This window comes from Lathamus discolor, chromosome 3 (genome assembly GCF_037157495.1).
Source record: "Lathamus discolor isolate bLatDis1 chromosome 3, bLatDis1.hap1, whole genome shotgun sequence".
NCBI classification, from domain to species: Eukaryota; Metazoa; Chordata; class Aves; order Psittaciformes; family Psittacidae; genus Lathamus; species Lathamus discolor.
Genome location: NC_088886.1, coordinates 146,332,673 through 146,346,494, shown reverse-complemented (window position 1 = coordinate 146,346,494; position 13,822 = coordinate 146,332,673). Strand labels below are relative to the sequence as shown.

The 13,822-nt window shown below is 41.2% G+C and overlaps 1 protein-coding gene across 1 annotated transcript in view; it reads right to left on the bottom strand.

Annotated features, from left to right (window-relative positions):
- Positions 1–470: 470 nt before the first annotated feature.
- Positions 471–13,822, bottom strand: part of INPP5F (inositol polyphosphate-5-phosphatase F) — a 47,351-nt gene continuing 33,999 nt past the window's right edge. Inside the window, exons 12-20 of the mRNA XM_065672388.1 lie at positions 13,352–13,472; positions 11,195–11,323; positions 8,707–8,824; positions 7,499–7,697; positions 6,402–6,473; positions 6,229–6,302; positions 4,911–5,039; positions 4,106–4,193; positions 471–3,156 (exon numbers count right to left, since the gene is read on the bottom strand). Coding sequence (XP_065528460.1) covers positions 2,022–3,156; positions 4,106–4,193; positions 4,911–5,039; positions 6,229–6,302; positions 6,402–6,473; positions 7,499–7,697; positions 8,707–8,824; positions 11,195–11,323; positions 13,352–13,472 — 2,065 coding nt within the window. The 3' untranslated portion in view covers positions 471–2,021. The remainder of the gene's footprint in view (positions 3,157–4,105; positions 4,194–4,910; positions 5,040–6,228; positions 6,303–6,401; positions 6,474–7,498; positions 7,698–8,706; positions 8,825–11,194; positions 11,324–13,351; positions 13,473–13,822) is intronic.

Below are 13,822 nucleotides of genomic sequence, written 5' to 3'. Positions count from 1 at the left end.
TGTATGCGGCCCTTGCTTGGCAGGGGATCTCATTCATGTCTAGAACATCACCAATATGCCTATATTAAGAAGTCTATCAATCATGTATTATTAGTATAGAACACTAATAAGATGAGGGTGCAAAGCAGGCAGAGCCCAGCTGCTCCCCGTGGTGCCTGGTGCAAGGACAGGAAGCCATAGGCACAAACCAAAACACAGACGAGTCCCCTCTGAGCATCAGGAACCGCTTTTTACCATTAGGGTGCCTGAGCCTTAGAAGCGGGTGCCCAGAGAGGTGGTGGAGCCTTCCCATGCTTTGAGACACGTGGGACATAGTCCTGACCAGATGAGTCCAGCCCCTTCCAACCTCAAAGCTGCTGTGATTTTGTGACTCTCATGCCAGAGAAAGTCAAACCCCCCCCATCCCTGAAGCTCAACCTCCCCCCAGCCCCAGTGTCCCACATCCCTTCACATGACAGCCAAAAGCCACCTTTCGATTCCACTTTTTTATTAAAATAGCTCCTGTATATTGCTCACATTAAAATACAGCAGTAGTTTCATTTTAAATAGAGCCACAAGTAGAGAGACACTCAAAAAAACCCAAACCCACAGCACTGTCATAAAATAAATAAACCAGATCTGTTTAATAAAGTCTCAGACCGTCAGGGACAGGGGAGAACCATTTCAGACACACTTAGAAGCTCTAAGACACAGTTACTACCCTACCCCTATGACACTATTATCTCTGAACACCACGTGCAGCCTACCTACAGTACATGGACAAGAACACCAAGGCACCGGGGTCTGCAACGGTGGTTACAGTCACAAACCACAGCATAGCAAGGTCCTGCAGTACAGGAGCTGTTGGGTAATGTCCTACACTAGAACAGCATGGCAAGGCATTGCTGGGAAAGAGTGGTTAAGGTAGATGTAAATCTTTTGACACACACAGATAAGGGTTGTAGGGGAGGGGGGTTTAATCCCATTCCCAGCACGAGCGGATGCTTTAGCCTGCTTTATCCTGCAAGTATGCAAAGCTTGAGGTGGTAATGAATTTGGTTTTGATTAGATGCTGACAGCTATGCTGTAATGCAACACTGATTCCATGGAACAGTACATTTGCCTTCTCTTCTAGAAGTTACTTGGACTTTTGCATCTGAACAGTTGGAATATAGCTTAAAAGAAAGCATAGAGAGGGGACACAATGCCTGAAGGGCAGGTACTGGCCTTGTCTTTCTATCTAGTGATAAAAAATAAGAGCAAATTGCCAGTGTTTGAAATTTAGAGGACAAGAAAGAAACAGGAATCTCTTCAGCATGGGCAAGACAAGGAGAGGACGTCTGCTCCATCTCCCCTCACCTCAAAACAAGTGAGCAGCCAAAGAGATCTCTGGAGTGAACGTGCACCGCAGGACGGTGGGTATTTCAGGTGGGATCGATACGCTTTACGTGGACTGAACGTGGCCCAAGAGGTGCGGAAAGGAAAAGACAGCAAAAAAGGAATCTTCATTTCTGGTTAACATAACGCAATGGAACAGAAACGCATCCATTCCCATTGGAGAGGCACAATTCATAGAAAGCTGCATCTAAAACTTCAATGGAAACAAGTAAAAACACTAGTCCAAAAATAAATAAAGTGTAATTTACCGGTTAAGTTCTTTTGCTGGTGTAGTGCAAGGTAAGTAGTAAGGTCACAGAAGTGCAGTCTCACCTTTCGAGTATAAATACTTTCTACAAGAAGTCAGAAGAGCTACAAAATTAGTCTCCAAAAATAACTGTGCAACACATAGAAGATGGACAGCATGCTTAATACATCCCAGTGTCTAAGCTACCTGTTTAAATAGGGGTTTTACCATCCTCATCTCACCTGCCTAAGCTTGGTCAGAACCAAATTCATTCACATCTCTCACTGCCTGTAAACAAGTTACCTGTATTATTGATCCCAGTATTCAGTAGCACTTCATGCCACAGTGAGTCCTGATGTCATGTTCTTTACTATTGTATTAAAAGCCACAACTAAAGGAACACTTCCTAAAGGAGCAACTAGATCTGAATGATCCGTGTCTGGCATTGAGTGAACATTGCTCTCAGTTCTTTCTGTTTAATTTCATTGAGAGCTTCTTGTTCTGCAGGGCTCTTCTGGACCTTTGCCACAGCAAAGTTAATCCCTTGAGTCAATCCTGCTTGTGTGATGTTAGCAACCTGGACCATGGAACTGCGGATCTTCGCGAAGGGAGACACAGCTCTGCTGCTGCTGCTCTCAGCTGGAGAGGGAGTCATGTGGAGTCCCGTCTCGGGGTTACCAGATGCAGATCCTGGGCTCTTATGAGATCTGGTGAAGTCAGACCCACCAACAGCTAAGAGCTGAGGATTTGGCTCAGAAGACTGTACATCCAACTTAGATGGCCTGGAAGGAGCATCTCCGACAGCTTCAGCCTTGGTTTCTGCTGCCTTAGATGTATTATTGCTGCTTCGATTTACTACGTGATGAGGCTCTTGAGAACCAGCCTCAGCCTCCAAAACATCGGACACCTTGTTCTGAGCATCGTGCACAAACCTCTGGCAGTACTCATCCATAGGTTTAGCAAACTCCATCTCCACGTTGTCAGCAGAAGGCATGGCTACGTCTTCACAGTCAGAGCGGTCACCCTGAGACACATGGATCTCGGAAGGAACGTGAATGCTGATGCTCATGTCAGTGCTGCTGATGGACTGGGAGCGGCTGCCCAACCGTGGTGCTGAGGCAATGATCCCACAGCTGGGCAGCACATAGTCTGCCTGCCCTATGTTCTCCAGGGAGTCAGTCAGCTGGTTGTCCTCATCGGATTTAGAATTGGTCAGGAAGTCATCCGAGTGGAAGGAATCATTATCTGACCCTTCTGTATCAGATTCCGTGTGGACTTTAGGATCTCCCACCGGATTCTCTAACGTTTCAAGGCTACTGTCTGATTTCCAGAGATTCACTTTCAGATTTGGTTTTAAGAAATTGACTTTCACCTCCGGCTTGGTAAAGCTGCCCAGCTTCCGGAGGTTGCTGATGTTCACATTGGATTTGGTTTGCTTCACTTTTTGATTGAGAGATGAGAACTTGCTCAGTAGATAGTTCTTGCCCTGGGCCAGGGACCCTCTGTTCCGAGACCGGATGCCAATGATGTCTTCATGAGGTTTACTGCTCTTCCTGGAAAAAACAGAAGGAAATCTCTAACGCAAAAATCAAGGCGGTCTCATAAACAGCAACTATTTATCATCTTCCAGTCTGTTTCCATAATACAGATGGACATTTTCATTGAATTCCAGAATGGTTTGGGTCAGAAGGGAGCTTAAAGCTCATCCAGTTCCAACCCCTGCCACAGGCAGGGATGCCTTCCAATAGAGCAGCTTGCTCCAAGCCCCTGTGTCCAACCTGGCAAATTCAGTTTTGCTACTGAAAAAAGGCCCAAAGTGAAAAGGGAGCAGAAAAAATCTGACATTTCAGAAACTAATATGTAAATGATGTCCTCACTGTTAACGCCTCATCAGTATTTGTACATAAAGGTTACTTCTGTTCATTTATAGACAACTGAGTTATTAGTAAAAACTAAAAGATTCTAGTAAGTATTTATCAAGTACTGTTAAGCTTTCATGGGCCCTCTTGTCTGAACAGGCTTGCAAAACAAGAACTGCTCCCCTCTGACTAACACTGAAGGGTTCAGAAGTTTAACTTCAGCCATTTCCTTACACACGACCTGTAATGTGATCTCGATTTGTTAAACACTCAGCTGCAGCGGCATCCAAACCAGATTCACCCTTCAGTTTGTCTTCTTACTACAGAAGCAGACATCAAGTTCAGATAGGAAAAATGAAATTTGACACGTTAACCATGGTTTGCAGGGTGTTATTTACATTTGGAAGTGTCTATTGTCTATAGGCACACAAGTATAAACCAGTGTTCTTGCTTATACTTCTAGATGAGCACCTGCAGGCTATTATCATTGGAAGCAGCACATGGAGGAATTAACTCCCAGCACAGTAGCTGGATCTGAATGTTCCTTTCAGGTATCACACACATGGCTGTTACCAGGTACTGTTAGTCACTGAGAAGAGAGTGAAAGTAGGACACAGAAGATTCACATCATTGAAGTACTCACCTCTCCAGCTTCTTTTCAATAATGGGCACATCTAATCCCATCGCTTGCTTTGTGATTCTCAGCATTTCTGCGATGCACTGAAGAGTGTCTGAAATCCAAGTAGCAGCCTGTCAGACCCTTAACAAACCCTCAAAACCCCATATTCCAAAACCCCACAGAGAAATAAGTCTGATTTTAATGTAATTAAATTTGTTCGGTTTTGATGGTTGGGGTTTTTCTTTCACCCTACAGAACAGCTGCACCATGCAAGTTGTAACTGTGATTTAAAGATTACAAAGTAAGCTTGGAGAATAGACTCTCCTTAAGCTCTGAATACTGGGTTTAAGTGAATCACTGCCACGATTCATCATTTGTGGAAGGAAGTGAAGCAATTATACTCATTCTAATCCTTCTTGACAAAATTCAGTGCTCCAGGTCAGAAGTGCTATTTTTTCCTTATTAGTTTTCATGTAATTGACTTAAACAACAAGCAAGAACATTTTCAGCCATTGATTTCACTAAACAAATCAATTCCTTCTGCTCTTTAGGAGCTAATTTTAAGTTCATTTAATCAGGTTTTGGAGCAGTAAAGATCTGGACATGAAGTGTCTCAATCCTAGAGAGACATGCTGCTTTAAATCCGTACCTAAACCAATTTCCTTTGTATTAAAAGCCACATACAGTGTGTTTGTGGATTCCCCACCCCATACAATTGGATTATATTAAAATATATCCTTAAGAAGTTATTCTAAGAGCAATGGAAACTGTTTCCTAGAGAACACTTGAATATGCTTCTATGTATAAAGCTTTCACATATGAAACAAACCTTTTCCATCTTCTTCTGGGCTGCGTACCACAGCTCTAAGAGTGTGAAAATAGCCACTCGTTTCTTTGTATTTGTAATGCAGCCTCATGCAAGAGAACTTGGGCTTGCCAAAGAGAGTAGGCTCAGGCCCTGAGAAATAAACCAGGAGGTTAGAAACCTTTAACCAGACAGGGAGATATTGCAAAGACTGTACCTAAATGGAGGTGTTAACAGTCTTTTTCAGCATAAAATGCTTTGTCTTTGGAGTAGGACAGACATTTTGAATGAAAGATTGTCACAATAGCCAAACAAGCACTTACACAAAGTAATCAGAGCCTCTGTATATGTCTATTATATTCAGCCTGATTGTTTATTACAGATCACCCTTTCAAACAGAAGGGATAGAAAGTACACCCATTATAGCCTCTATTTTAGGGTATGCTCCTGCATGGATTAAAGGGCAAGCTAATAAATTTTTACCAAATGAAGTGCTTCCACTCTTCAGTGCACTGTATTATATCTTTGCTTTTATAAGGTATTTAGTCTTGACGTTTCACCTATATTCTGTACATCAGGATGTGTTAGATCTCCACAATACACAAGTGAGACCCCTTTCCACTGAACTGTTAGAAATTGCACAAAGACAGTGAAAGTTACAGTAAGGAGATGATGAAATCACTATGCATTGTGTAATGAAGGAGTAAACTATCAAACACTGGGAGCCACAGAAATATCCCTTCATCCTCTCCAACAGGAACACCCCTTTCATCTAGAAAGTCAAAAATATTACATCTTTAATACTTTCAGCTTAAAATGCTGGATTTAGCCTGCAGATAGTCTTTAGCCAGTAAGTTAAATTGGGATAACAAGGTGATTTCATAACAGCACGTTTCTTACAAGGCCTTGAGAAAGAAGAGTTTTAGAAAGCTATGAACCAGATCTGAAGTACAATTCAGAACCAGCTGCTGTATCTGGATCAAAGAGTGCACAAAGCTGTGATTTATTCTAGAAGTTGATCCAATTATTACTGTCATTTGATAAACTGTGAAATCCATTTTGATGAATCCATGGGTTTAAGAGTCTGAAGCAGGGAAACTATCAGATCCCCTCTATTGATCAAAGCTTCTATTTCAAGCAGTAGCAAAAGACGGGACTAAAAGAGAACACGAGGTCAACTCTCACATCCATTATCAGCAAGAAAGCATCTTTCTAGCTGTGGTGGACCACACAGGATATACATTAAGGCTGGCTGTTTCAATACATTTGTAAGATGCTTTGATAAGTGCTCAAGCTATTGTTAAGAGCATTCAATAAAGGTATCTGGTGACTACATTCTTACCTATTTCTATTTTTTCCAGAGCTTCAAGACTTAACCTTTGGTACTGATTCACCTTGTCGATTTCATCATCATAACTAGAAAAAAAAGAATCAGAATTTAATGCTTTTCTAAATTTTTCTAAAACTGAGCTACTAGAAATAAACTGCACATAGTAAGGCAAAGCAGTAACTTACTAGGCCACGTAGTAAGCAGAGTTAGAAAGTAACAGCAGAACATCCACATCCTTATGAGTGGCATCAATGAGACTAAGGAAGGGGAAGAAGAAAAACGAATGAATACAGAGAAGTGTATTTGCAAAGCTGTAATCCACCCCTAGTGTATTTTAGGGACACTCTTACACTTGAGGGCACTTTACAACAAGAGGTTTCAATTGGTATGGTAGCTATGTGATGCTGCTGCCTCTTCACAGCCACCGAAAAACCAAGGCTTGTGAAGTGTCTCACCTAACGAGTTGTGATGTGTCATTAGACTGCCATAGAATAAGTGAATCCACGTAAGCAACACTCCCTCTTAAACCTGGAGTTACCCAACAGCTCAAGTAAGTCAGTAGCAGGTCCAAAAATAAATAGGAAGCCCACAAGCCTTTTGCAAATGCTAACAGAGAAATGGAAAAATGTCTCAGACTTTGTTAAGGTGATGAGTGTGTGCTTTGAATAGCTGTCATAACATCCTGCTTTGCTATTTTTAGATACTGCAGCATAACCTGCCGAAGATTTAATCACTACCTTTCTTTTACAAGTTAGAGAACTCTGAACTTGATAAGGAGACTTCGGAGTGAAGTTCGAGTTCACGCTCACTCCTCTTAATGAAAAGAAACCTAGGCTTTCCTACTCTTGACCCATTACACAAGAATTTAATCCGATCGGATATGGCTTTGAAGTTAAGTTACACTTTTCCTATAAAGCAATAAGGAACAACAGCTCCTCAAACAGCCTCTGTGAGAGCAAAGGGTAGTTAGAAGTTCTCTTCACGATGCCTACCACATTTTGGCAATATTAACTGAACGCATGCATTTCCAGGTGTTGTCTTCAAGGTAATGCAGGTAATTCCAGCAAGCACCATCCTTACGGTATTTTGGGAAAAGTTAACGTTTAGTAACCTTTACTTCTACAATTACAAGGATTCAATCCCTTTAAGAACTCTTGTCATTCCACAAAACTGCCCACTTGTACTGTGTTAACTTATCAGCTACCAAACTCATTTAACATCAGTAGCATTTAACAGAGGTGCCATAGCGGCAGCTGAACAATCACGACTTTATTTGACAGACCTTGGATCGCAGTCAATAAGAGCCCATCCTCCATGGAATTTTTCATCATCTGGTAAGAGCAGTTTCATGTAGCTCTGCAAAAGCTGGCTGATCAGCTCCTGATGGCTCCTCAGGTTCTCCTTATGCAGAGCTTCATGCTCTTTCTCTTTTGTAAATATGGAGTAAAGATCCTCTGTCACAGGGATACCCTGCATCAAATCTAAATGAATCCCACAAGATACCAACCAAAAGACCAACAGTTAGAAGTGATGCACATCAACAGTCTGTTGAGTACTTTGTAAGTTCCTCCCAATGTTTCATAGTTAAAGATACTGTTGGGAAATTGTTATTCTTTCTGAATAGAATGTTGCCCGACACTGAAAACTCAGTAGGTGGAACACTATTTTCTCTCAGTGAAAAGCAAGGGCTAACTCACCATTTTAAGAAACACTTGCTACATAAATTTAACTTGTCTAAAGGAGAGGTGTTACAAGACAGTTAATGCTAAAAGGGAGTTAGGAGTGAATTCTAAGGTGCATTAACTGCATGTAACCCTTGTGAATTGAGTGTTGTTTAATCTCCAAATGGAGAGTGACTGCCCAGTGCATCCACTACAGAGATAGTCTCTCTCTATACATATTGAGCAATACATACACATAATTTCTCTGTATATGTATATTGAATACCTGCACATACTGAACGTCTCTGTGTATATATATATATTGAACAATATATACACTCACTGAATGTGTCTCTGTATATATATATATTGAACAATACATACACATACTGAATGTCTCTATATATTGAACAATACATAAACATACAGAATGTCTCTGTATATATATACTGAATACATACACATGCTCAATGTCTCTGTATATATAGATATTGAACAATACATACACGCCTGAAGTCTCTCTATATATATTGAGCAATATATACACATACTGAATGTCTGTATACCTATATATTGAACAATATATACGCACCCTGAATGTCTCTCTCTATATATTTAACAATATATACACATACTGAATGTCTCTGTATCTATATATTGTACAACATACACACTGAATGTCTCCGTACATATATATTGAACAATATATACACTCATGGTGCTTTTAAGCTTCAGGAAAAGTAAAAGTCAGTGAAAAAGATAAGCCAAGATGATTTCAATAAACTTTGCTAAATAGGATAGTTCAGCTGAGTTCATATTCTGTTCTTACCTATGACTGCTTGCCTGTAAGCATCCCTGAAACGATTCAAGTAGTATCTGTTCGCAGAATTAACTCCGTCCTTCATTACTCCTGCCAGCTTTCTTTCACCAGTCCTTGTGAAGTCACCCTGTCACACAGAACATGGGAGTCATGCACATATGCAGCTGTGAAGAAGCAGCCTCAGCTCAAAAGCTTTGGCATTCTCAAATTTAGGTGGTGAGGCACTGGAATGGGTTGCCCAGGGAAGCTGTGAGTGCTCCATCCCTGGCAGTGTTCAAGGCCAGGTTGAACAGAGCCTTGGGTGGCATGGTATAGTGTGAGGTGTCCCTGCCCATGGCAGCGGGGTTGGAACTGGATGAGCTTAAGGTCCTTTCTAACCCTAACTATTCTGTGATTCCATGAAACTCCAAACTGAATAGATGACAGCTCAGAAGTTACGTTCAAGTAACTATTTCATAAAGAAAAATACTGATTTTCAAAGAGCATCTACTTCTTATGGCATTGTTTGACTCTGCTGAGAATCTTAGGCTTGTGACAGACAGGATTCTATATGAAGTCCTAACAGAAAACAGTAATATGGGCATAAATGCCAGCTAACATGAAGGCAGAACTTTCAAGATATCAGTCACTGCAATACTTGAATACCTCAAAAAGAATTATGTTTTGGCCTTTAATGTAAAAGGAACACTATTTGAGCAATGAAGAAGACTGGAACCTACTGAAAAGTGTTTATCATCTCTGCTTCTGCTACCAAAACAAGACAAGCATAACATACTAAAATACAGAACATATCCTCATGAGCTCAGAAACAAGAGTTTCTAAATCATGGAAGGCTTAGAACTGGAATAAAAAGCAGTTTTGGTAGTTGCATTTCATTAGAGGATTCTATTTTCAGAGATGCTCTGAACACTGGCACAGAGCAGTTCTAAAAGCCACAGCAACCGCTATGAAGAACATTTCCAGTGTTTCACTTTCAAATTAAAAAGAAATATCACAAACTGGAAATATATTTAATCCATGAACCTCAAGAGGGAGTAGAGAAATCTTCAAGCACAATAGCTGAATATTCAGATGTATAAATAGAGTTCTATGATTCAGATTTAAATATTCATAGGCAAGACAAGTGCCCATGGCAGGGAGGTTGGAACGAGATGATCTTGAGGTCTTTCACAACCGAAACCATTCTATGATTCTATGCCAGGCTGGGTTTTATTATATTTTCTTTTAAATATTAATGTAATAGACTAATCAGTTCAGTAGAGAGATTTTAAAAGATATTTAAGGGTAAGATTTCTACTGTAAAGGTTTTTCCAATGCCAAATACCAGGAACACTAAAAATTGTTCTATCAACCATTAAGATCATCCAGTTCCAGCCCTCCTGCCACCGGCAGGGACACTTCACACTAGACCATGTCGCCCAAGGCTCTGTCCAACCTAGCCCTGAACCCTGCCAGGAATGGAGCATTTACCACTTCTTTGGGCAACCTGTTCCAGTGCCTCACCACCCTCTCAGTAACAAACTTCTTCCTTATATGTAACCAGCTTTGTATCCCAATGTAAAACTAACAGAATGAAGTTAAAACTACAGCCAGCACTGCCTGGACACCCAATTCTTTGGCCCTGCAGAGAAGGACTTGGGGGTGCTGGTCAATGAGAAAATGAACATGGGTCGGCAGTGTGCGCTCGCAGCCCAGAAAGCCAACCGTATCCTGGGCTGCATCAAAAGGAGCGTGACCAGCAGGTCGAAGGAGGTGATCCTGCCCCTCTGCTCTGCTCTTGTGAGACCTCACCTGGAGCATTGTGTGCAGTTCTGGTGTCCTCAACATAAAAAGGACATGGAACTGCTGGAACAAGTCCAGAGGAGGCCACGAGGATGATCAGGGGCAGGAGCACCTCCCGTATGAAGACAGGCTGAGGAAGTTGGGGCTGTTCAGCCTGGAGAAGAGAAGGCTGCGTGGGGACCTCAGAGCAGCCTTCCAGTATCTGAAGGGGGCCTATAGGGATGCTGGGGAGGGACTCTTAGTCAGGGACTGTAGTGACAGGACAAGCAGTAACGGGTTAAAACTTAAACAGGGGAAGTTTAGATTGGATCTAAGGAGGAAATTCTTTCCTGTTAGGGTGGTGAGGCACTGGAATGGGTTGCCCAGGGAGGTTGTGAGTGCTCCATCCCTGGCAGTGTTCAAGGCCAGGTTGGATGAAGCCTTGTGTGGGATGGTTTAGTGTGAGGTGTCCTTGCCCATGGCATGGGGGTTGGAACTGGATGATCTTGAGGTCCTTTCCAACCCTAACTATTCTATGATTCTATGATTCTTCTCCAATTCAGACCAAGTGTGATACAAAATACCCCTCTATCGAAAGGTCTCATGTCTCTCCAAAACAAAACCATGCAGAATATTTGGCTAACTTTGTTACATATCTTCGGTCTCCATGGTACATAAAACCAGTAAGATAAGATACTACTCATCATCAGAACAGATCACACTGTTCACCCCTTACCTTTAAGGCTGCTGTACCAGCATACTGCCGGCTTATGGCATCTCCATTGTTTGCCCACATTATCTGGTAGATTCTATTGCATTTCACTGGCAAAGGCTGCTCTGGTGGCATTACACCCAGTTTTTTGAGCTGGAATTTGACAGACACGTTAATATAAGGTTCAAGATAAAAATCATTCTCAATAGCAGAGCTTGATAAAGACAATGGGAACACTGCCAAGCAGTTCATTGTTAAATTTTATGAGATCTGAAAAAGAAACCCATTCTGCTAATTTGTCAGATTGTTACCATTGAATCTCTAATTCATTGTTAAACATCGTATCACTGAGTGCAGCAGTAATATATTAATTATGAATGTAGGAGTTAATCTTCAAAAAGACTTGCTCAGGTAAAACAAGCTACTCTAAATTACTCAAGACAGGAAATGCTCCTATTCTCTATAGAGAGCTATCAAAAGAGCAGACATCACAAAACTAACACCGATAAACAAATTAATGTCTTCTATTGCAAAGGCATTTGTGACCTCAAAGGTCTGAAGATAAAGAAATGGAATCTTTTTCCAGTTACAAGGAAAAGCACACTGGAACCTTTTGCTTCTAGACACTGAAGCGAATGTAGCAGCTCCGTCTTCAAACTTACTCCTCCCCCTAAATAAGCCTTAAAACAATTTTATATGTTGTGTTTGTTATTAATGCTTGGGCAGTTTGGACAGTTAGTGTTCGATACCAAAACTAAGATATTTTACTCTTCAGAAGAACCAGTACTTCAGTTTTCCCAGGATAAGGCTTGGGTACAATACAAACTTTAGTCTTCTTACATATACTAAATTGATAAAGGAACACATATGTAACTGCAATGTAGTCACTAAATGTTAGGCAAACTGCACAGATAATTTGGACTAAATCATAGGCAAGCCTCAATTTGCAGCCAACAAAACAGCATTCAAGCACTCTTTGCAAGTAAGATGAAAACTGATACACATCTGTTGATTGACTTTGAAAAACCTATCAAGTTTCCAGCTGAGAGAAGTCCTGTGGTTCCAAGGAAGTGCAAAGGTAAGGTACATGTGACCCTCAGTCTTCCACTTTGTGTCAGTCACCTTCCAATGCTTAGGGCATTTCTCAGTTACAAATTGATTCTGAAATACTTCAGCTATGAGAACGATGTAACCCAACACAAGACAATACTATAGCCACGATTACTGAAGTCCTCTTCACAACAATCTGTGCAACTGTTGAACTCTTGGAGTTTATATATATATATCCAAATCCTATACTAAAATAACAATCACAGACTTGCTGGTCCCACCCCTTGTCCCCATTACTCTTTCTATATCAGGAACTCAAAAGCAGATGACAAACAGGAACTGCCAGATACAACGGTTGGAGCCATTCACTCTTTATCCTATTAAGGACCCACTTCATTCTTTATCCTTCACTCCAGGCATAGACAGGTTTGCTCATTTTGGGCTGAGCTGTAACTGATGCTTCAAAGTTTCAGTTACACTACTATTTAAGTCTTCACAATGGAAGATATCATCACTGAGCTTCTATATCAAAAAGTAGCTAGAGAAGCTAGTAGTAGGGAAGAAGGGCAAAGAGGAGGAAGACTAAATGAAGGACCCTCAGTCTGTTTGGAAATGCCTTTTCTACACAGGGCAAACTCTTCCAGAGCATAGTAGTCATAGCCATCTGGGATATTTACACCATGAATTAATTACTCCCCTACACAAAGAAGAGACAATTTATCTCCCTAACTGCTGCACCACAGTATGTCACTTCAGAGCAGCTAAAATTGCATCCAACTTGTAGTTAGAGTTTAGACCTTTAACAAGTTGTTTGGGCCAGGGATTCATTGGGGGTGGGAGGATGGTGTCTGTTTTCAAACTTTGCATTACTGCGTAACTTAAATTGACCAAATCAAAAGAAGAATATTCTCCCCAAGATGCGGACAGACACCAGTCATTTCCTCTCTGAAGCAGGACATTGGGCATCACTGGTTTAGAATGATTCCAAGTTTAGTTGTACATACTACTTCCAGTTTCTTAGCTCTCCAAGTAGTTTGCAAAGATCCTTTGCAGTGGAGGTTACTTTAGCATTTTCAAACATGCAGATTTGCCAGTGAATAACAATGAATTGAAAAAGTACATTATACATGCCTGCTGTTCCATGACCACTCTTGCAATAGCCGCCTGTACGACATTGGTACGATCCAGACAGTCCATGCAGTTTACTCGAAAAATTCCCTCCTGTTTACAAATCACGCCAGCTTGGTCAACCCTTGCAACAGAAAAAATAGAGCAAAAGCATACTGAGACACTTAAAATCCAGTGCAATTTACCAGCTCCTACAAACAGCAGAAAACTCTACACAGGAGGTACTATTTATAGTTGCATCCATCACCCCAGCCGCACCTCATTCTGAATTAGCTACTCTGGTTCGCACCTACCGTCCTCTTCAGTCTATACCAGAATATATCCAAAGTGCATCCTCCTGGGGCCATAAGCCTGATATATAATCAGATGCTGAATTCAATTCATACGTATATAATATGAGATGTCAAGAGAAAAAGCATTTAATTTCAAGAACACAGAAGCCAACAATGACAGCAACACCTCACTCATAAAATA